Source organism: Adelges cooleyi, unplaced genomic scaffold (assembly GCF_023614345.1).
Source record: "Adelges cooleyi isolate 19-005CV unplaced genomic scaffold, UGA_ACOO_1.1 ACOO_flye_CR_arks_rails_tigmint_CR_PRNA_1, whole genome shotgun sequence".
In the NCBI taxonomy this organism is placed as follows: domain Eukaryota; kingdom Metazoa; phylum Arthropoda; class Insecta; order Hemiptera; family Adelgidae; genus Adelges; species Adelges cooleyi.
In genome coordinates this window covers 7674437-7698150 of record NW_026095751.1, presented here as the reverse complement: position 1 = coordinate 7698150, position 23714 = coordinate 7674437, and the positions used below count along the sequence as shown (strand labels likewise).

Below are 23714 nucleotides of genomic sequence, written 5' to 3'. Positions count from 1 at the left end.
TCATTTTTCGAATTTAGGTATGTTGAAAGAAAGGAGAAAAATTAATATTATTAGATAAATAAAAATTTAAAGGCCTTTAAGAACTAGTACGGTACGTTGGTATAGTTAAAGAAACAACTACCTATGCCAATTCTGATTTGGCTCCCTTCTTCTGTAAATTACCAGACGGAGCCTAAAATTCTATTAAAAAAGGCTTAACATTGCATGAAAGGCGGTGTGTCAAACTGGAAGTTCAACTGTCACTTTAACAAATATAAAAAATGCACTTGTTCAGGCTCCAAATTTAAAAAACCGACGAGACATTGCGAGGCCTTTAAAAAAACAGGACTCTGAAATGGTTTCGCTTGACCTACCATTATTCCGATACTCAACAGGTATTTGCTGGGCCAAGTAATTATCTGCACCTGGTCAAAAAACCACAAGGCCAAAAGTTTGGGTTTTGAAGAAAAAAATGGTTAAATTATTTATAATAGCTATATTAATTATTATATTATAATAATGTTATTGCTAGTAAAAATATTAACAATTACCAATTTAAAAATAAAATTTGGTTTATTTTATGAGAAAAATAGCGGAATAAAACATTGAAACTAACCTAATTTTATTTTTTACCATATATCTTTTAACTAAGTTACTTTTTTACTCAGCTTAAACTGTAGTTATAGATAAAAGTAAATATTCAGCTTTATCCCTAATATCCTAGTAAATTTTCTTAAAATAAATAAATAGTAATTTCGTAACTTTATACGTGTGTTCATTAAAAGAACAACGGCCGGTTACCTTTATTACAATTTTTTTGTAAATTTTAGTTTCGATATGAACCTGAGAAGATTTTGTTTTTAGTTTTTGTGTCTGGACAAAGTGATGGAGTAGATAAAGTGATTGATTACCTGGCTAATAAAAAAAAGGAACTACGATGGCGTTGACCATCTATTTCTTAGTTACGCGGAAACTTTTAGGAAATTTCAGATACAAATCAATTGAAACTTAAAATGTAACTTGTAAAGTTGTTCGCAGATACTGAAATTAAAAACGTTAACGACAATATTTTTTAAATTTTAGTAATATACGCCAAACGGCTTTTTATAATTGTGTTAGACAACAAAGTGACATTTAAAATATACAAATTGACTAAAAAATAATATATATATATATATAATTTATAAATATACATATTTAAAAATAAAGAAACGAATTGTGTGGCCTTAATACGAATTATATATATCATACATTATTATAAATTTCCATTATACGATTTAAAGTTGCATTTTTAGTAAAATTGGATCTGGTAATTAGAAGGTAAAAGAAAATTGTTGAACCTGGTGTTAGTCGGGACACGAATATTCAGCTGTTAAAATAGGCGAGGGGTGTCAATTCGGCTTTCTAACAAACCTAAAATAAAGCGAGAGCTGAGGTTGTTGCACCGTTGTTCTAGCGATTGTAGTCTAAGACCTTTATTAATGGAGCTGTAGTCAAGTATTGAATAACATGGTACCTAAGTGACTACCTTGAGGAACTCCGGACAGCGCTCGAAAACAATCTGATGTATTTCCAAAAAGATAAACAAACTATCTGCGCCCATTATGGTAGGGTCTCAACCGTGAAAGAAGTGGTTCTTCAACACCAAGGTGATCCAGAATATATATCAGAGAACGATGGTCAATAGAATCGAATGCCTTGTTAAAATCAGTATAGATGACGTCAACCTGCTGTTTTAACTCAAACGCCTCGTAGACGAAGGAGGTAAAATCAACAGTATTAGACATTAGTAGTTGTCGAGCGACCAGGGAAGAACCCATGTTGATCAGTTGAAATGGTTGAAAAAAGAGATCGGTTAGGTTATTTTACCTAAAAAGGGCAAACCAGAAATGGGTCGATTGTTTCGAACGTCAATCGGATCACCCCTTTTTTAAAATTGGTGTGATTCCACTAACTTTTCAAACTGATGGAAAAACACCCTCAGAAAGCGTCTTATTAAAAATCAAGTAGACTGGTAAACAAAGAATATCGTGACAACAATATAAGAGTAGGGCAGAAATTCTGTCAGACCCTGAACCGCGAGTGGTAGCCAATGAGCTAAGAGCAGCGTTTACTTCATCAATGGTTATAGTAATAGAGGACGAAATGAAGGAAAATTGACTTGATGTAAACTCATCCAATAGGGTATGAGGTATCAGAAACAATCCTAAGCGCTTTATGAACGGATGAGAAATAAGAGGCAAACAAAGTAGCTACTTGATTACCCGAAGCCTTGGCAGCATCCAAGCGTACTTCTTCAGGAATGGCGTGACTTTTCTGGCAATACAAGTAATATACCTAACATATCTCAATCAAATGATGTGATGATATCACCTTCAAAGGCTATAAACCTTACAACTGACCATACTGTTCTTCAAAAAGCACTAAAATCCGACTACAGCTATAACATATTAACTTTAGAAAATTTCCAAGCACCTACAACATCATACAGCTATTCTACAGGATCTTAATGTTAAGAATACAGCTCACAAATACACAAACAGGGATCACACAACTAATAAGACTTCAAAAATTTAATATAAGCTTTATGAAATCCATCCAAAAATAATTTGTATTGTATTAACTTTAAATTACCTTATATATATCACATTCACTTAAATCAGTTTAAAACTTAAAATGGTTTGATTAAAATACCTAATAAATATCTAAATAATTTGATTTGGTTGAGTTTATTTTATACATTTCTGAGACAAATTGCAATTCTTCCTCTTGTGGAAATAAGTTTCCTCCAGTTCGTCGTAATTTTTGTAATATTAAGCAAGATAAATTTGTCAAGGCTCATGCCGAACATCGGCAGCCCCCGTGAGCCAAGACGTAGGCCGCTGGCCAGTGTTGTCGCCTCCTTGCTCCTCTATGGAGCCCCGGTGTGGGCCGGCGGACTCCCCAACCGCAAAGTCAACGTAGAGGTGTTTAGGAAGGTGCACCGCAAAGCAGCGCTGAGGAGCATCTACGCTTACCGCACAGTATCTCACGACGCAGCCAATATCCTGGCATCGACACTCCGATCGATCTGCTGGCGTTAGAACGACAAGAGGCGTTCCACCTCTGCCGGCAAGCAGAAAAAGAACCAGAACCACAGGCTCCCCTCAGCATTGCCACTCTCGTAAAGTGGGAGAGGCGACTTCGGACAGCCACAGGTAGTGAGTGGACGAAGTCCCTCGTCGCTGACCTACGGGGCTGGGTGGGACGGAAGTACGGGACGATGTGCTACCGACTCACTCAGTTGATGTCCGGGCATGGGTGCTTAACGGATTCATTCACAGGATCGGCAAGGCACCCAGTCCAGCATGCTCTCACTAGCATGGTGAACGATGCCCGACACACACTCGTGGATTGCCCCGCTTGGATGTCTAACAGGCGGGATTTAAACGACGTGATTGGCAAAGTTGATCCGTGTACGCTGGTGACGCACATGATACCCAGTCCTGAATCATGGCATGCGGTCGCTCGCTTCGCGAAATCAGTCCTGAGGGAGAAGGAAGATCAAGAGCGGGCCAGGCAGCGACCAGATGCCTGAACGTCGCGGTGGTCAAGGGCAGTGGGTGCGTGCGTCACCGACCCGAGAACGCACCACCGTTGTAAATATATATACCATTGTGTATGTATAATTGTTAGTATTTAGTATTTATATGTAAGCATAGCACTAAGTAGTCGTAAGAAATGTTGTAATTAAAATTCACCGGGGCCCAATGTGCATATTGTTATTGGGCCTCCCCCCCTAAGGGGGGCGTGTAAAGTTAAGGTATTGTTAAGGCAAAATGCATAGTTTTAGCCAAATGTAGAGAGGGTGTGTGGAGCTTCTTTTCGTCAAGTTGTATTTGTTTATCGCGTTCTAATAAACGGCGTCAGAAACTCGGGGGGGGGGGGGAGTAATACAAGAGAAATTCGTATAATTCTTCAAAGCAATCCTGGGATACGTGCAAGTATAAAAAAAACGGTCTTAATGGGACGTCCGCTCTTGGCATAACCGATGGTATTCACCACAATCTTCCCTTTTTTTTGTTTATTTCATGAACCAGAATTCGCTTTCTTTTTGAGCACACGGTCATCGAAAAAATAAGTAACAGTTCTTCCTCGTCTGAACTGCTAGACATATTTTTAACTTCTATTGTGGACAAACACTGTAATAACTAATATACTTCAACAACGAATAACCTTGGTAACGCAGCGCAAGTACGCGGCGGTCATGTTTCTTTATGACGTTTAGAAACGGGACGGTAATAACACTTGGCGCGACGATAATAACGCGTTCTGTTTGACGAGGCCTTAAGATGTATTTGGAAATGTTTTCATTATATTGTTAATTACGATAAATGGGTAACTAATGCAATAAATAATTACAAACAGACGATCAACCGTAATACTAAAAAAACATTTTAAGCACATTATTGTCATTAAGGGGGCCGCAGCATGGTTTTTACCAAAAAAAATTAAGTATAGATATCAAAAAAATAAAAACACGACCCCATTGATAAAGATTTTCTCTATACATTGTGAGAATTTGTTAAACTCCCCCTTTAAGGGGGGTCGAAGCATAACTAGTTTTCATGCATTTTAGACCAATAAGCGGTGCTAAATTAAACATACTTCCCAATGTTGGATTTTAATTTTTAAAGTATGTATGGATTTGTTGACAAATTGTCTAAGTTTATTGGGAAGCCGATTTTCAATTTTCTCTTTTGAAGACCTCCAAAATTATTATTTACTATTCTTTTAAATTTAGTGATAAGTCCCGAATGACATTTTAATTTATTTTAGACATAACAAATTTTAAATCGAAAATCGGCTTCCTACTAAATTTTCACAATGTACAGAGAAAATCGGTATCAATAGGGTGGCAATTTTATTTTTTTTAAATCTATACTGAACATTTGTTTGTAAAAAGCATGCTGCGGCCCCTTAAGTACAATTTTTTTAATCGATATTTGTATTTCTACTAGTAATGGGAATCCGAAAATCCGGATTTAAAAAAAAAAACGCTATTTAAACTTCTTAAAAATCATGTAAGAGTTAAATAATTTTACAATATAAAGCTGTGTACCTAAGTAAAATGTTTTTGATAAATATGTAAAAATAAAACAAAACACCAAAAAAATAAACTGCTATTGGATTTCGGATTTGTTGAAATCCGAAAGCATATTATATACAATGTTAAGTTTTTTTTTTTTAATTTTTATCAAAAAATTTTACTTAGGTACACATTTTTATATTGTAATAGTATTTAATATTTATAAAATGTTCAAGTGGCTTAAATAGCGTTATTTTGAAAAATCTGGATTTTCGGATTCCCATCACTAATTTTTACCATTACAGGTTCGCATTGAAGCGTTTCAAATAGACTTGTGACCTCCCCCGCGCCAATATGCTCCGTCCCCACTGTACTGACTTATTTTAATACGTTGTTTTCTTTAAAATCTTTTTCTCTACTAATATAGGTACTTATTGGCTTTTATTTATTTCGTAATCTTGGTGGACGCTTTGCACGGTGACTGTATTTTTAGCTTAGTCCCATCGATGGCCGGCTAGATCTCGGATTCGCCGCTGGCCTGACGCCATACGATAGTCCCGACCTTGAGCAGATTAAAAATATTAATTACTTATTAGCGGGTTGCTCGTAACAGCGCATACAGTGTACTCGAGGATGAACAGAGATTGTCTGTCTTCCGGCTTGGACGCAGAGCCCAGCTTGATGGTTTAGTACGACCGAAACAAAGGTTCTAACACCACGAGGCCCAATTCCATTGTAATAGCTATGAGCTTTAAATTCGAATACAAAATTATATTAATTATATTTCGAGTTAAGTCGCAAGTAAATACGAAATGTCACGTATTAATGATTGTGATGTTTTTATTTTGGCGCAAATATAATATTTTCGTTGAGGTTTCTAGGTTCGTTTACGGGCTTTTTGATATTTTGGTAAATATATCTATAATATAGATATGATATATAATTAACTGCAGTTACTACGATATTATATATTTAACAATATATACTTTTTTATTAAAATAAAGTTCAAAGTTATGTTTAATAAATAAATACGATTTAAATATGCTAGTAAATAAAAAATATGTTATTATGAATTCCACATTTTATGTAAATTGTGAACCAAACACTTTTAGATAAAATAGGTAACAATGGAACATCCCTGTTATCAGTCCTAAGTAGCTATCGTGTTAAGTGAAACTCAAATCCCCTCCCTATGTCAAAAAAACCTGAACACGCAAATGATCTATACATACATACCCCATGAAGCCCAGAGTCCAGACCAAGTGTATATGACTTAATACACAGTCTGTGTATTTAGTTACAAAATGTAAATTTTAAAATTGTTGGATTTCAATAATTATTGATAAATAATTACAGTTCCTGTAAAATTGACATTTTGTGATTCAATACACTTTTGCTCTGGGGTATGGATATAATATAATCTTCAACAGCAGACTAGGCGAAAGAGTAATCGTCTGATGGGACGCCAAGAACCAACTGTAAAAACAGTTTTAATATTTAAAGAAAAACCTTTTGGAAAATATTTTTAAAATGTTAAACAATATATTAATAGCATTCATAAAATTCAATTTTCAAAAATATTGTAAAAATGTTCTTCGACTATATTTGTTTAGCCAAAATCAAAATTATGTTTTAAGAACATTAATTTGTATTGCTTCATGGGAAGCAGACATAAAAAATAGCTACTTTTGATTGTTATTTAGGATTACACCATAAAAAAAAACACATGATTTATGATAAATTTGTTTTATTGTTATAAAAAATCATAATAATGACATGGCACGTCTAATTTAGGTACTTATTGAGATAAAATCACTGTTTCAATTAATTAATTAAACATGTTTTATTTAGGTTAAAGTAATAGAAACTGTCTTATAATATTTTAGGGAAACAAAATTATGTGGGTAGTTACTAAATAATATCAAGTGATCATTAAATACCATATCCACTAAAATAAATATATAAATATAAGTCAGTAATATTAACGTGATTACAATGATTGCCAACAAATAACAATACTAATTTAATTATTTCAGTAAATTATACTATAACTGCCAAAGTAAGATAAAAAGTATAATCAAATTATTGTAATGTCAAACTTTCAAAATTAAACTTTTTTCTTTATTATTTTTCTTAAATAATAAATTAATATATTTTTATTGTAATAAACAAAGACAAAATGCTCATTTTTGTCATTTAAACATGAAAAATAACAATATTCATAATTTATTATTATATTAAAAGTGAAGGAAGGAAAAAAGTGAGCACAGATAGATATTAAAGCTTAAGAGGACGTCATTCAGCCAATTTTTAAACGGTAAAACATAACTATCTTTTAAGCGTTTTACTCGCTCCATGATGACTTTAGAGCAAAAATACCTACAACAAAAACGAAAGATGACAAGATTTTAGAAGCAATTTCATATATATTTGTTTGATGAACCTTTTATTAAGATAAATATTTTAAAACATATTTTTTTACTTTTTTGAAAAACCTATAATTTTTTTTCAAAATTGGATATGACATTGTCTCCAAATCGTTGTTATCTTTTGATTTCACAATAGGTGTTTTTGCTCTAAAACAACCATGGACTTGTAACTGTAACTATGTTTTGATGAAAAAAAAAAATATATAAAATCGTTTACAATGATGATGTGATAGTCCAAAGAATAAATTAATTACCAAGTAAGAATTATAATTAATTAACTAATAATTACACATTACAGTTTAAGCTTAAAATTAAGATTTTGCAAAAAATTGCCTACATCCAACTGCTTAAAAAATAGGGAGTATCACGTCCTCTTAAATGTATTAAACCTAATCAATTGTCTTCTAATTTTACATTTTATATAATTTGAGATGTGCTTAATCAAAATGAATAATCGACTAGAGTACAAATTTTATGATAATTCTTGTTTATTAGTGGATAGTTTATCATTAAGAATTTAAAAAAAATTATTGTTTTCTGATAACAATTGGCAAACGGAGGTTCAAAAAAAGTTCATCGTGTAAAATGTATTAAGTGATTTATGTACTTGAATAATATTAGTGTAATTTGTTTTGGTAAATTTTAGGAATATATTTTTAGAATCACTATGATCTGCCTAACAACAATCATTGAGTCAACAGGGGAAAACTCAGAAGGGGATACAACTTATTAATTTCAATATAAGTTTGGGTAAAAGTACTATAATCATATCATACAAAATTAGGTCATTATAGACATAATATAACAAAATTATTATTTATTGAATAGGTCAGCTGACAATATTATTTGTTTGTAAACCAAATTTATTTATTGTAATTTAATGTTTAATAACACAAAACTTTTAGCAGTACAACATCCAAATAAATTTTAACTACCAAAAAAAAAAAAAAACAAAACAATAATATTGCACATATTTAGTTTTCACACATTACACTCCGCCATTTGACATAATTGTTTCGACTAAAAATTAATACTTAATACTAAACTATGTGGAAATATCACTTTGAAGAAAAATTGCCTAAGTAAAAACACAAGATATTCAACACCATCGTGCAAGAAAGTAATCATGAGTTGAAATTAAAAATGTCTTTACTTAACTTCAACCAATATTTTTGAAAGATATCACAGAAAACAATAAAATATTATTAAAAATAATTTTAAATAATAGTTATAGTTAATTATAATAATTAAAAATACTGAGTTTGTAAATTTTGGTATACCCATTTTTTTTTTGGCTTGGGTTGGTAATCCTTATACAAAAAAATATATTTTTTAATTTTTATGGTATAGTAAAATATATAGTTTAATTTTTACTAAGATCCCAACTATCTAACTTTTACATTAGACCCTGCATCTTTAAATCCTGATCTGAAAAAATATACCAACACACACAATGTTTAATTTTATAGTTTTACTGTATTTGTTAAGTCATAAAACCTATAATAACGTGACCAAATTCGGGTTTGTTTTATGTCAAACCAAACAACAATAGACTCGTTACGTTTTGAAGCCAACGTTTAAAAAAATTACTTGTAAATGCAACCAAAACAAACCAAACTATACAAAAAAATTTAACCTGAATTGAACTTAATACCAAAAGTGTGATCCATGCAAGCGAACCGAACCCAGATTTTTTTGCACGAAAATCCACCTTATAGTTGTATTTTGCCGAACCTTTTATGTGCTGCCATGTTTAACTGTAAAGTGTTAATGTTTTGACTCGGTGTTCGGCTTGGTAGTGTGCAGGAAGATTAATAGGTTCCTGATTTGCAAATTATTACATAATATAGCGTTCTAGTTTTTTCAATCAAACAGAACACCCTGATTTTGGTTTGCTTTAGTTTGATATCTGAACACAGTTTGTGACATCACTTAAAAAAACTAAGTAGATATTGGTGTTTTCATTTTTGACAATTTTAATAGTAATAAATAAATGTTGTTTACCTCCCAGGTGATTTAACTGTATTGACACTTCATGTCAACAGGTAATCTTTAAATGCTTTTAATGATTTCAACTGTTTACGTAGTGCCGATACGAGATCAGTTGGTTGCACCAACAAAGAGATGTCAAGCCCAACTGCATTGAGACGATCTCTCACTTCTGTGTCTTTGAATAGTAAATTTAAAGGGCGAGAATTGATCTCGGTCAATGTCCAAGTTGTTAATGATAAGCCATCTAGAGTTGGTGTACGAGAGGATAATCCATGGGCTGCGGCCACACTATTGGATACTATGTCCTTAATTTCTGCCGTACCACCTTCTTGTATAATACCAAGATCTTGATTTTGTTCATGTCGTCGAACTACAAATACTCGGCCACATGGAACACGCCTGACAATTAGTTCGACCTAAACATTATTATTTACATTAAAATAATATATATATATTATAATAAGAGAAAAAAATAAACAGACATTTCAAATTACTTACATATAGACTTGGCCAAGACTTAACTAATTTATGAGCATCTGCTGAACATGTTACTGGTTTTCCGGCTACACTCAGTAATTGATCGCCTATGTGTAAGGCATTATGCAACATTGGATGTTCTTTTTGTTTCCATCCAGCAATCCATACGGTTTGAAAAACATCCACTAAAGCAATAGTATTTATACAATCTTTCCGTCTCAATTGCAACCGAACACCTGCGTGGTGAGACATTTCTCTTCTAAGCTGTAACACTTGTTTTTCGCGAACTGTTAAACGACTTGGATTGAACAAATCTCTTGTTTCAGTCTAATCAAGAAACACACATGAATCGTGATATTAATTGTTATTTCTCTATAATTTTTAATACATATTTTTAAATATATAACCACTTACTATAGGAATATAAGGTGTTGGGACTGGTTGCAACATTCGTGGATTACTATTTATCGCTACCCTGATTCTGTCGGCTCCAACTACAGGATGTGGATTATCACTATTGCCTTTACGTCGAGCACCTCGGCCCCTTCCGATCGGAAGCTACCATAAATAACAAATATAATTAATTATATTTTAATTTAGATTTGGAGCAGAAAAGTTATTGTTATTACAATTATGCATTTTTAATTTTTTAAATATTTTTGTACAATTTTAAATTTATTGATGTAGATATTTACGGGAGATTTTTGCTAATATTTCTAAATTTTTTCTATTATACAGGGTGATTAACTTAGCATAAGAAGCACGATTTTTTAAAAAATGATAGTAATTTTGTAGGTTTTTTGTTTTAAAATAAAAAAAAATCAGTAAAAATATTCAACAGATTATTTTTAATTTTAGGTAATCAAATACATACATGCTACCAATAAAAAAAAACTGTAGTGACACTATTTTACGATAAAATCTTAAAAATCAAATAATACGATTATAAGCACAATTTTTTGTCTGTACAATTATTAATATTTATATCACTTAATTTTTACTATCCATAATTTAGCATCAAAGTGTTTATTAGAAAGTAATTTTATCAATGCAGTAGATTAATTCCAAAGACTTGTTACAACTATGCTGGCTTTTTTAAAGTAAATATTGTGAATATTTACTTGAGGCCTCGTCGGCAGCATTGCAATATCCGTTGGAATGAAATTTGATGTACTAGGCGTTCTAGGCTGAATAGCTGTAGGTAAGACCAAATGCTCATAGTTACTAGGTTGCACTTCTTGATCAGTTAACACTACGACTTCTTGTCTTTTAGCTCTTCTCCTCAGTCGACCATCTTCTGGATCTGCAGGTCTCGCTCTGCTTTGCTGGTCTTCATCTGGTATATCACCATTAAATCTTTGTGGTGTGTCACATTGATTAGTCGTTCTATCACTAGATTCTGAATGATTGCCAGATCTAGAAAAACTAACGGATTCTTCAGTAGGGACATTTTGACGATGCCTATTAGATCTCGACGTTATTGCCGGTTGTTCAGTTGTACTAGGCAATCGGCTAATTCTAGGAAGTGTTATAATTGATTCAACTAGATTATAATTTAATGCTCGTTCCATTTGATTGAAATCAAATACTTGGTTATTATTTGGAACTTCTACAATGGTAACATTATTTTCAGGTTCACTGGCATTCCTATTAATTAAAAATATATATTTATCATAAATAATTGTATAACTTAGGTGTATATACAAAAAAATTGTGAATACTGACGTTGAATTTGGACTAAGAGGAGGCGTCAAAATAGTTTGTTCTACTTCCGAAGATTCTTCATTTCTGTCTATAAAAGTTAGCTATTTTAATATAGATTGTTTACATAAAATTTAAACAAGAATTAAAATACTTGTTTGACTCGTTTGAATGATTGTCATAACAGGCTCAACTCCAGGCAAAACATTAGTAGGCAAGTCTCGTAATGGTGGAGGAGGCAATGGTGAGTTTGGATCTCTAGTTGGAAGCAGTGGAGGTCTAGATTCTGGTGGTTTAGTGTAAACATTTTCTTTAGGAGACAGTATATGCATTTCTCGCAATTTCATATCTAAACCTTGCACCCAGTCCATCATCTGATTCCTAAATAATAATACATTTTATCATAGTAAAGTTATTAAAGTTCTAGGAAAATGAATAAATAAATAAATATATATTATATATATATCGACGTCGTCATGCAAAACTGACTTTGTGCAAGAAGTGACCAAGTGAAACAACATTATAAAATACGTTATTTAGACTATATTTTTGTATGGAAAAAATATCATGAAAACTAGAAAAATACTTGGTCAATTTTTGCATGACGCCGACGATATATATACATACATACCATGACGGAGCAGCCAAACGCACTACATCTGAAGTCAAAGTCACAACAAACTCGTATTGATATTGCTGTTGATCACCAGCTATAACTGGTAAAGGACATATTGTAGCCGACACATGGACAGTATCTGATAAAGCTACTGTATTATCCGGGCGATGTGCAGCACATTTTTTTTGATCTACGTAAAACTCTAAAACTGGTTCTGTATCATCGTGTATACAAAATACGGTCCATAACTTTTGTCCGCCTGTTAATTTTAAAGCCGACTTTTTGTCAACACCGGTGGGTAGTTTTCTTAGCCAAGAATTTTTGTGTATCTCTCTGAACATCACTCCACTCATTTTTGCTTGTCTATATAATATGTGTTCACAATATATTATTAAAAAACATAATCGATACTTGTAACCCTACCATAACATAGGTAAAGGAAAATTCTAAACATTAATTGTCAACACTAATATGAATTTCATAATTATTGTGTAACCATTATTGTAATGTTTCAGTAAGAGTGGATAGAACATATGTTTTTAAAAAGTGTAGGTAAGTACTTACGATCATAACACTGATTTCACCAATTCTTTACAAACAAAATAATTTATAAGCGTTAAGTGGCCCAAATTGATCATTAAATACCTTAAAGGGTACATATTTTTCCCGACAAAACAACTTTCCCGTCCATTTTTCGGATCAGATATCTTTAATATTCTTAAATCTTAACATACTTAAGTATAAAAAAAAAAAATATATATTCAATTCCGTCAAATCAAGTTAAGTTATCAATTAAGTAGAGAAAAGGGGAAATGAATATAATAAAATACACCAATTGAATTGTATTTGCTTGGACACCTGTCATCCTTCTACTAGATTAGAATACTCCGTATTACGTTAATGTGGCTACACTGTTTAGGGTTTTTATAGGAATTTTATTTTATCATGATTAAAGTATACTTGTGTGATAACAATCTAAAACCTTTCAAAGTTTTGAATAAAGCTATTGTCTTCAGCTAACAAAACATAAAAATAAAATAAACAGTTATATTTTACAATACGGATACAGTCTTAAAGTACGATCAACATTTGTAAAATTTATAACAATCACTGTCTATAATTAATAGTAATTTTAGTAGTATAATGAGTTCAGTAGTCGCCACAGTCAACGACGCAGATACAAAAAGAGCAGAACGTTTGAAGAAACTTAGAGACCTTCATATCAAAAGAGTAATTTATAATCTTTCCAGTATTCATTATTTTGTTTAAGAAAATTTTAGATTAAATAAAAAATACTGTGGGAATAATATTTGTTATTGTTGAAAACAAAAGGTTCTAATAACAGCTGTACAAATATTCAAAAATAAATCTAAGAAAATTGTATGGAAAAATTGTACTTAACTTGTAAGTCACAATTAATTTTCTAAACCAAAATTTTTGTTGTATTAAGTATTTGATGATTATACATAGGTAAAATTGTATGAACTATTATAAATAATATTATGTTTATAAACTAAAACCATAGATTAATCATGAGTTTTAATTGACCAACACACTTCTATTTGGATTCAAACTTTACTTTATAGTACATTCATAGTTATCGCATAAAAGGTTTTTTATTTATATTAACTATTTGACCGTCTATGCATATTATTGAAATAAGCTACGTATCGTTTCAAAGCTAAGAAAAATTGTAACATTGTACACTGTTAAAAAAAATTTGTTTTCTATATAAGTAAATTTTATATTATTTTTCAAATATTTAATAAATGTTGATTACAGAATGAAGCCAGAGCTAATAACCACCAAGAAGTTATTGAAGAAGATAAACTAATGAAATTACCATCAAATTGGGAAGCGAGACAAAGAAAAGCAGAGTGGTTGTTAAATGATGATAAACTTCGTCAAGAAGCAAAAGAGAAAGTAAATACAGTGCTAATATTATTCTTGTATAATGTAAATCTAAATAGTTTATGTATGTATCAATATTTATATGAATATTTTAGGGACAAGATTATAATCGTTTAAAACTTTTAAATATGACTGCAATGGAAGCAGATGCAATTGACAGAAAAAAGAATCGTAAAAACCCAGATCCTGGTTTTTCAGATTACGAACAGGCAACAGCTCGGCAATATAACCGAATGATAACTAACTTTAAAGTAGATATGGATGCTTATAAAAGGCAAAAAGAAAAACTTGGAGGTGCGTTTTACGCAGAATCCAATACATATTTACATGACAAAATAAAAGATTCAAAAGAAGGCGTTGACAGAATGGTAGACGATCTTGAAAAACAGTAAGATTTAATTTTTGTTTTAATTGTCACTTTATTTTCCTATTTTAGATTCGAAACAAAGCGTCAAAGGTATTGGTTTACAATGATGTTTTTATTTTTATTTTTATTTTTGTCTGTACCCACAATAGCTTTTAAAATGTCGGGCTGATTTCTTTATGTAGCTAGACTATAGATTAGTATTTGTACCAAAAGGGTAATTTTTAAAGCCAAAAATTAATAAAATTTACCCCTTCAAATTAAAAGTTGATACGTTTTAAATTTTTAAATTACTGCACAGTATAACTTTTTAAAAAAATTACAAATTATTCCAAATTTTTGTGGGATATTCTTTAGATTCAATTTTAACAATATACAGTGAAATATTGAGAAAATATTGTTAACTCATTTAATTGAACCAAAACGGGTTGCACTTTTTTTTTACATTCTTAGGTGAAGTTTTTGGGCTTAGTATGGCCGAGTGTAGCCCTTTTTACAGAAACAACTTTTTTAAGAATTTGTAATCAAGCTCTTTATTTTATTAAAGGAAAAATTAATATTTTTCGTTTTTAATTATATTTGTAAGGCACATTTTTCATTTTTTGACTCCCAAAATATGCAAAAATCAAATTATACCAAGACATGTTTTATATTAGTTTTTAAAATAATAAACTAAAATTATACATTTCTTTTCGGGTTTAAAAAAAAAATAAATAAATATTGGTCCATTCCCATTATTAGACCACAAGATTTGGTTTAAGTCTGATTTAATGATAAAAATTTCAGAATATTAAAACGGGTCAAAATCGAAAAAAAATAACATAAAAACCCTCCATTTTTGGGGTAAATTAGAATGTTAACATTTCAAAAAAATTAAGGTCCTATTACCTATATTGGACCAATAAAAGTTTATAAAATTTCGAAAAATGTTGAGGTCGAGCCGAAAACCACGTGGTTCGACTCAGAATGCCTCATATAAAATTGTATATGTAAATTATGTTTATATGTACACAAACAAAATATTTTTGATTCATAAACATCTATCCGTTAATCGAGGGTGAATTGTTGATGTAAATCTCATATAAAATGACGTACCATTTTTGTGCACTACACAATTTTCCAATTGATCTCTTTACTTTCCCAAAAAGAACATTTTATATGCTCGTTCCATACCATGCAAATTTTCTACTAATACATTTGTCTTTTATTAGGATTGCAAAACGACAGAAATTCAGCAGAAGAAGAACACATAATGATGAAGCCGATATTGATTACATCAACGAGAGAAATATGAAATTCAATGCTAAATTAGAGCGGTATTACGGGGAACATACTACTCAAATTAAACAAAATTTAGAAAGAGGAACTGCTATTTAATTTTTTAAATATTTTTTTGTTTTGTATTACTTTTTACACTAATAATAATAATAATATTAAATAACATTTATCACAACAGGTAAAATAAAATGTCAATAGAACCTTTTTTTTCTTCAACTATATTTTACAAACTTTAGAAAAATATCCATTATTTAAAAAAAATGTATATAAATTAAGAAAAATACCGATTGTATTTTAATAATTACATTGAATTTTAGTAGATGAAATTACAAGTAATACGTTATTAATATTTTCCAAATAATTAAGCGAAAAACTCTTGCAATCCAAATTTCAATTAGTTAACATTTATATCACAATACACAATATAGCCTACAATAGATAAAACAACATCAGATTGTAAATAGAAAGAAAACAATACTCATTAATAATTATCTAAAATAATATAAATAAATCTTATTATTACATTGTATCACAATAGAATATTATAATATTTTGTTGGTCTTTTTATGTCTGATATATAAAAATAATTAGAATAGTAGTTGCCTAATTATTTTGTTTAGCAGTATAAACTTTTTGTTTTTCCTGTAAAAAAAAAAAATATACTTATTTAATATATTTATATGCACTTGATAAATATTGATGAATGTATTATATTACAGAAAGCACACTTTTTCGAGTAAAATAAGTAAAAATATTAACATACTCTGGTGATTTATGCGCTGAGTAACTGGAACATGAATATTTCCAGGGTAAGGTTGAGGTCTTCCTAAATAAGAAATTTTAAAAGTAATTAATACAAAGGAAGCTTTAGCCTTAAAAAACTAATTAAATAGGTTTTTTTTAATGTTAGTGTTTTAAAAAATAAATTTTTAATTACAATGAAACTTAGAAAATATAACTGCTCACCAGAACACACAATGGATAATTATGTTTACGTCAAGCACTGAGTAGTTAGTTTCGAAGTTAATGTGGCACACAAGGGTATAACATTTACAACTGGTCTAGTTGTACCTATATCAAAACGGGCCATGTCACATTGCTCACATCTAGGTAATATTGGATGATTCTGGAATGTGCACATTGGACAAACCCAATTTTGACTTTCTAAATCATCTAAAAACAACAATATAATTAATTTATTGCATAAAACATTATGCATCTCAAATCAAATGATTATACAATTTAACAAACAACCTTGAAACTCGTTGCTGGGTTTTCCAAATGATAATTTTTGTCCAGTATAAACTTGTTTATAAAATTGTTCATTTGTTTCATTAACTTCAACTAAAAAAAATTAACAGTAGTTTAAATAATTAATAAGTAATTTAAACATATTGTACTTAGTCTTTAATTAATAATTATTAACAGTATGTTTTAGAACGATTTTTTAACAATGTAAATATTGATTTACCTTTGTTTTCTACAGCTTGATCGACTTGAATAATTAACTTGTTACATTCAAGCCGTAAAAACTCAACATCATGTCTTAGTCTTTCGATCTATTAAAAAGTATACATTTTAGCAAAAATAAATAATAATAGTAGTGCAATATGTACACACACCTTTTTATAAGAAAAACGTCGTTTAAAAATATCCGCTTCCATTGTAGCTGCATTTTTTTTTATAATTTCAAGTTTTTCTTTTTCTATTTTCAACTCCGATAGCAACTTCTGTTTACGTTCTAATTGAGAAATTATTACCACTGTAATGTAATATTATAACATATTAATAAAATTATCAAATGAAACAATAAATTGTTCAAATTATACTTACTTTTAGTTTTAGGTGAAATACTATCCATTTGAATAGAACCAGGAACTTGGCCATCGGTTGTCCGATTGGTAGGTTTGATAATTGTCGGTGAAACCATAACTCGTGAAGTTGTTACAGTAGTTTCACCTTCGGGATCAATACTAATATGCAGTCTTGATTGGTAGCAATTATTGGGATCGGAAGACGGATCATATGAACAAGCTGTATACGTGAGTTCAGATCCACATCCAGCAGTTAAATCCAAAGGCGGTAAAGGATCCTTAGTAGGAGTTCTTAAAGTTAAACTAACCGATGTGAATGGTCGACACTGAGCATCAACGAGAGGAACCGAGTCTAATGATAGGCTAGATTTGTGTCTAGGTTCACATTGTATCCTTTGTGAAGGAGTTGATGGAGCGGAGATGGATGAACATTTATTGATGTTAAATTCGATGTCTAATTCTTGGGTATCATCCAAGTGATTATTTTTTGTTAAATTTGGTATATTTGTATTATGTAATTGATTTAAAAACTGTAATTTAGATAAGTGAAAATCATTTGATGGCATTTCTAATGATTTTGGTCGGTTTGCCATTTTGTCAACTATGTCAGACGGATACGTTTGTTGAACGTATTTTGTTTGAACCGTTTTTAAATTTGATATACATGCTTCACGATTGACTGAATGCTAAAATTTGAAGTTAAGAATGTGAAAATGACAATAGAAAAATATATTCTCTGCTGATAAACTATTAAAACAGTATTATTAAAGTTATAACCTTAATTATGCAATCGGTAACTACTTGATCTGGAACTGTTGGAAATTGTTGTTTTAGCTCGTGAAACATTTGCATCACCGAGATCCTTGAATGTTTTCGATGTTCAGACATTTTGACTAAAACTTAATTGCATCTCGAATGATCCTACAAAAAACAAATAAAATGAAAAAATATAAGAACTATTTTTAAAATAAACAACAGTTAAGTAATTTAGTAAATTAATTTAATTATTTCACATAAGTAATTTTTCAATACCAAATTAATTTTTAAATGAAAAGGCTCATTATTGACCCAAATAAATTGTAGCTAAAATATCGTAAACATTTTAAGGCTACAATTCATACTTAATAGACTATGAAGGCTACTAATTCTACATATTTTTTTATAATATTATTTTAACATTTTTTACAGCATATAATTTATTTTAAAAAAAAATGAATTTAATATTTTAACTTCAGCACTGTAATGTTAACATTATTACTCATTAGTCATTACCATTGGCGCCGATCTTCTCTGAAATATCTATGACATTCTGAGTAAAACAAAAACATACCACCCACCCCATCAGTGCCCTACACGAGAAAAAGAAGGAATCATCTACGACATGTGTCATAGACGTGCCCCTGTTTCGGCACCACTGGTCATTACTAAGTACTCAGACAGTTATCTAATATTTTTATAAACTGTATCTTATTAGATACATATTTATAAATTTGTTTCTTGAAGTTAATTGAATATTATCAATTAATAAATAAATAATATCAATTAATTATACTATTTATTATGCAACAACCACGAGTTTTAGATTACAGTAATAATGTAACTATAATTTTGCCTAAATTTTAATTAAACGATACTTTCTAACTGTACAAAATTCTCTGCTTAAAATAGATTTCTTTATACTTTTTTTTCTGCAATGCATTACATCCAATCTTAATTGTTATGTTATAAAATCTTATTTTTTTTTTTACTTCTACTTTTACTTGCTTGTTTTATGCTTGCTCAACCATTGCTATTGACTATTGTCATTATTTCGAGTATTTTAAGATAGAAAGAAGAACAGTAATGAAGCTAAAAAAAATTGATTTTTTTTAAATTGGCCCAAGAGTAAAATACACTATTCATACAACATGATTGATCAATAATTTGTATTTATTTCATCTTAGGATATATTCTTCATCTTAAACTGCATTTTAATGAAACAAAAGTTACAGTGTGTATTTCTAATAATAACAAGTTCAATATTTTATTTAAAGCTAGAATGTGTAAAAATAAAAAAACAAATTCATTACGTAGAAAGCTCATGCCAAGGCTAAAAAAAGAATAGGCTGTAGCAAAAAATAAAACTAATTCAACAGGTGATAACATTAAAATAGTATATTTTATTTAACAAAATAAATGATAAAATTAGTTTTCATTGAACATACAATGTTCATTTATAAGTAGTGTATTATTTTTAACTAGTCGTTAACAGATTAATGACTAAAAATAACTCTGTTAGAGGATAGTTTATTATAAATGGTGACGTTCATATTTTGGAAATTTTTCACAACATTATACCTACTGCATTGATCCTTTTACTATTTGTTCATTACTTTCAAAAACCATTACTGAAATATCAAAAAGCAATTTAGTATATTTTATAGAATTTTTACTTTTATATTGTACTTGTAATACTCCTTCAGACAAATTTAAATTGTTTTTGTAATAATTAAATAAACATATTTAAGGCTGTTTATGTTTTACCTACCAGTTAAGTTAAAAAATTAAGTATAGTTTACAATACACAATTAATCAAAACTATAGGCTAAACTCCTCTACTTAAATTTTATGGCAAATTGGCAAGAATGCTCTTTAATAAATAATTTAAGCTACAGTTTCTAATGTGATTTCAGTGTTCAGTGATAAAAACAAAATGTACCTTATGCTAAATATTTTAGTTATACAATCCACTTATTGGTAATTGTACTTGGCCATAGATAAAAAAGGTGTTAATCTAAATGTTAGGTAAGTGGTCTAAACAGTAAAACTATTGATACCAAACATATCTTTAAGACCCAATGCATTAGATATGCTTCTAAGCTTCTAAATATTTTTTTATAAAACCTTATAATCTTTTGACAAGGCTACAATTATTTAAATGAATATGAGTTACATCATTTTAATTTGAGATGAGAAAAAATTTTCTTCTTTATAATATTTACAGAGACAGCTATGGTTCTACAAATATATAAATTTACAAATATGCGCACGTGTAAATAGTTACTGAAATTTTAGTCCAATTACCAAGTCTACTTTCAGAAGAATAATTGTTATTTTTCTGTTGTAACTTTACATAGTGTAGTATAGTTCTTAAGAGGGCGTCGCACTGGTGATTTTCAGTGGTAAAAACATGTTTACCCCAACTGAAAATAACTCACTTAATTTAGATTTTAGAGTAAAAGCACCCATTATGAAATTAAAATAGAACAATATTCTGGAGGGCACAACGGTGCGTTAAAAAAAAAAATTCATTTTTTGAAAAGTTAGTCATTTAAAAATGTTAAAATAGTCGTTATTTCTAAACAATGTATTGAGTGTTATACTTGGAATAATGAAAAAAACGCACCGTGGTGCGCTCGGGATTATTGTTCTCTTTTAATTGCATAATGGGTGCTATTACTCTAAAACCATAATAGAGCGAGTTATTTTCAGTCTGCTTAACATTTTGAGATGAAAAAACATTTTTAAATCGCTTTCAAGGTTGTTGTAATAGTCCGAAAAATAAATTAACCACCAAAATAGAGTCCTAGTTATTGAACAAATAATTACACATCACAGTTTAATCTTTAAATTAAGATTTTGTAAAATATTGCCTATACTTTACTCCTTAAAAATGGGCGATGCGACGTCATCTTAAGGAGAAAAATGTACATTAGAAAAATAAGCAATAAAATGTAGGCCAAACAGCCAACAACAAAACAAAACGAAATTGTAAACACAGCAAAAATTAAAATCATGACTATTATTTAAAGCCGCTCAAAATTTGATGTCGGTGACACTGTCCCGTAAACAACCATCTATTTCGTGTGGAGTATTTCGCATGCTACTAGTTATCATTTTAATTTTTAATTGTTTTATGAACATTATATCTTTTTGTGTGTTTATTTATTAAGTTATCCTTTCTTTTACTTAATTTAAAAGTGTACATCTCCTTAAAGGTTATAAAAACTAATTGTCTTTAAATATAGAAGTGTACTGTAATAAAGGCCGCATCTCCTGAGAAAGCTAAAGTACAGTTCTGGATTCTTGCTAATGTTAGTAATTGCATTCAGGCTATGCTATTCAGGTTATACTTTTATGCTAAAAGTATAACTATATAACTATATTCTGCCTTCAGATTCGCAATCGGTGTAAAAAACACTATTATATGGCAAAAAAAAGTGTCCGGTAAAGTAAATTTATACCGGGTTAAGTACTGCACAATATTGTACCTTTAAAAAGTTGTATATTAAGCAAACATTAGAATTTATTTGATAGAAGAAGAGTTTAGGACTTGTAAAATAAATGAATACCTATATAGCTTTATTTCTTGTTAATCATAATTTGTTTAAATTGTAAATTACTTATTTTTTAATTGGAGCTTAAGAGTTAGTGTATTACAGAAAAACTAGGAAACCAATAAACAAAATTTTAAATTGTATTTTAAGATATTTAGATAATTATTTTCTTCATTTTCTAAAAATAAGAATAAAAAGATTATACCACAAGTACAAAATAATATAACCTAAATGTCTAAAACAAACAGTTACAAGCCATAATCTATAATGTTAAATTAAGTATTCCTATACGAGTATCAAAATCTTTATAGTTGCCATTTCAGTTTTTTTAAACTAATAAAAACTAAAAGTAAAATCCCAAAATTTGTGTTTTTTCCATTTTCATAACTCATACATAACTACTACCAAAATGATACATACAAAAATTGGAACCTTCAAAAAGTATAAAAAAATGAATTGTTATTTAGTACTCACCTACTTGAATTATAGTAGACAATTAAAATATTAATGTCTGAAAGTATATAATATGTTCTTCGTAGTCTATATTCTACAAACTACTAAATATTTGTTTGGTAAATTATTTATGGAATGGGTGTACAGATATGATTTAGTAAAATTTGAATGATTAATTCAATAGGAAAGTGTAAATTATTAATTTAACGACATGTGAAAATTGAGTTTAAATAATGAGAAATTTCAGGATAACAACTAACTAGTAACTAGCTTTTACATTATTGCAAACAAGTAACAAGTACTTTCAGATTGTTTTCATTTTCTCAGCAGCCTTGAACTATACAAATCAGATGAATACCAGTGTAGCCACCATAGGTATCACTGTTTTACCACAGATTATATGAAAACAGATTGTTCACTCTCGATGTAAACAAAAAATGAGCTGATAAGCACTCCGCCGAAACCAGTGTGACCATGTCAGCCGGAACGAAATTATCGAACTTGTATTTACCACAAATTATATGATTATTTCATATAATCTCATATAATTTCATATAATCACAAATTATATGATTATTTCATATAATCTGTGTATTTATCATATTAAATGTTAAAAAAATAATAAATGTTATATCGGTAATAATATTGATCCCGTCGATAACACTCTATCATTATCTCAAAGACATTTCATTACTAACACTGATATATATATATCAGTGTTGGAAAGATTGCATTTATTGGATTTCATTCCTTTTTAGAGGAATGCAATCATGAATGTATTACATTTAGTTTTAAGGAATGAGGAATGGGAATTAATTAACCTTATGTCGGAATGTGAATGAATTCTAAAAAAAGAAACACTTCATGGCAATTTAGTAATTTTTAATTGACTGTAATTTACTAATTTATATTTAATTTATGATATATTTTATACATTTTTTCATAGCAAATGAACAGATTGATGAACAATAAATAATCAATTACTAACATTTTTTAAACAGTTTTAAAGGAATTAATTTTCTGAAAAAACGAATGTCTTACATCAGATGAATCACCTGTAGTTTATACAAGGTGATCTTTTGGTTGACATTATTATTCTGACCAAAAAAAATTAAAATTATTAAAACATATTTTTATATTTAAATTTGTTTTCATTCATAATACTTAAAATAGCATCTAAGTCTTTTATACAGTTTGCATTTTCAGAATAATGGAAATGGTTCTGGCAAAACATTTTTTTTAAACGACCAAAAATGGACTGGTGTCGAATTTATATTACTCCCATTTCCCACCCCCTAGGATGGTTACAAGTTTTT

At 29.6% G+C, this 23714-nt stretch overlaps 3 protein-coding genes across 8 annotated transcripts; 1 reads left to right on the top strand and 2 right to left on the bottom strand.

Annotated features, from left to right (window-relative positions):
- Positions 1-8416: 8416 nt before the first annotated feature.
- LOC126834638 (uncharacterized) lies at positions 8417-13073 on the bottom strand. 2 transcript variants are annotated; one of them, XM_050566726.1, is made up of 9 exons: positions 12827-13073; positions 12278-12625; positions 11801-12027; positions 11671-11737; positions 11067-11592; positions 10360-10503; positions 9967-10272; positions 9481-9884; positions 8417-8904 (listed from the first exon to the last, which is right to left on the bottom strand). In XM_050566726.1, the coding sequence occupies exons 2-8, from the start codon at positions 12613-12615 to the stop codon at positions 9510-9512; spliced, it is 1983 nt and encodes a 660-aa protein (XP_050422683.1). In that variant the 5' UTR covers positions 12616-12625; positions 12827-13073; the 3' UTR covers positions 8417-8904; positions 9481-9509. The 2 variants fall into 2 exon arrangements, with proteins under 2 accessions (XP_050422683.1, XP_050422675.1); XM_050566718.1 differs by having other exon boundaries at positions 8417-9884.
- Positions 13074-13236: 163 nt separating this feature from the next.
- LOC126834187 (pre-mRNA-splicing factor Syf2) lies at positions 13237-16031 on the top strand. Its single transcript, XM_050565942.1, has 4 exons — positions 13237-13492; positions 14045-14185; positions 14269-14561; positions 15749-16031. The coding sequence occupies exons 1-4, from the start codon at positions 13406-13408 to the stop codon at positions 15912-15914; spliced, it is 687 nt and encodes a 228-aa protein (XP_050421899.1). The 5' UTR covers positions 13237-13405; the 3' UTR covers positions 15915-16031.
- Positions 16032-16276: 245 nt separating this feature from the next.
- On the bottom strand, positions 16277-22674 carry LOC126834159 (uncharacterized). 5 transcript variants are annotated; one of them, XR_007685047.1, is made up of 9 exons: positions 22420-22673; positions 18407-18550; positions 17649-18315; positions 17438-17577; positions 17287-17374; positions 17070-17159; positions 16782-16988; positions 16579-16641; positions 16277-16457 (listed from the first exon to the last, which is right to left on the bottom strand). XR_007685047.1 is itself a non-coding variant. In XM_050565901.1 (9 exons), exons 2-9 carry the CDS (start codon positions 18515-18517, stop codon positions 16432-16434), a joined length of 1287 nt encoding a protein of 428 aa, XP_050421858.1. In that variant the 5' UTR covers positions 18518-18550; positions 22420-22674; the 3' UTR covers positions 16277-16431. The 5 variants fall into 5 exon arrangements, 4 of the variants coding, with proteins under 4 accessions (XP_050421858.1, XP_050421866.1, XP_050421874.1 ...); XM_050565901.1 differs by having other exon boundaries at positions 16887-16988; positions 22420-22674; XM_050565909.1 differs by having other exon boundaries at positions 16887-16988; positions 22424-22674.
- Positions 22675-23714: the final 1040 nt, after the last annotated feature.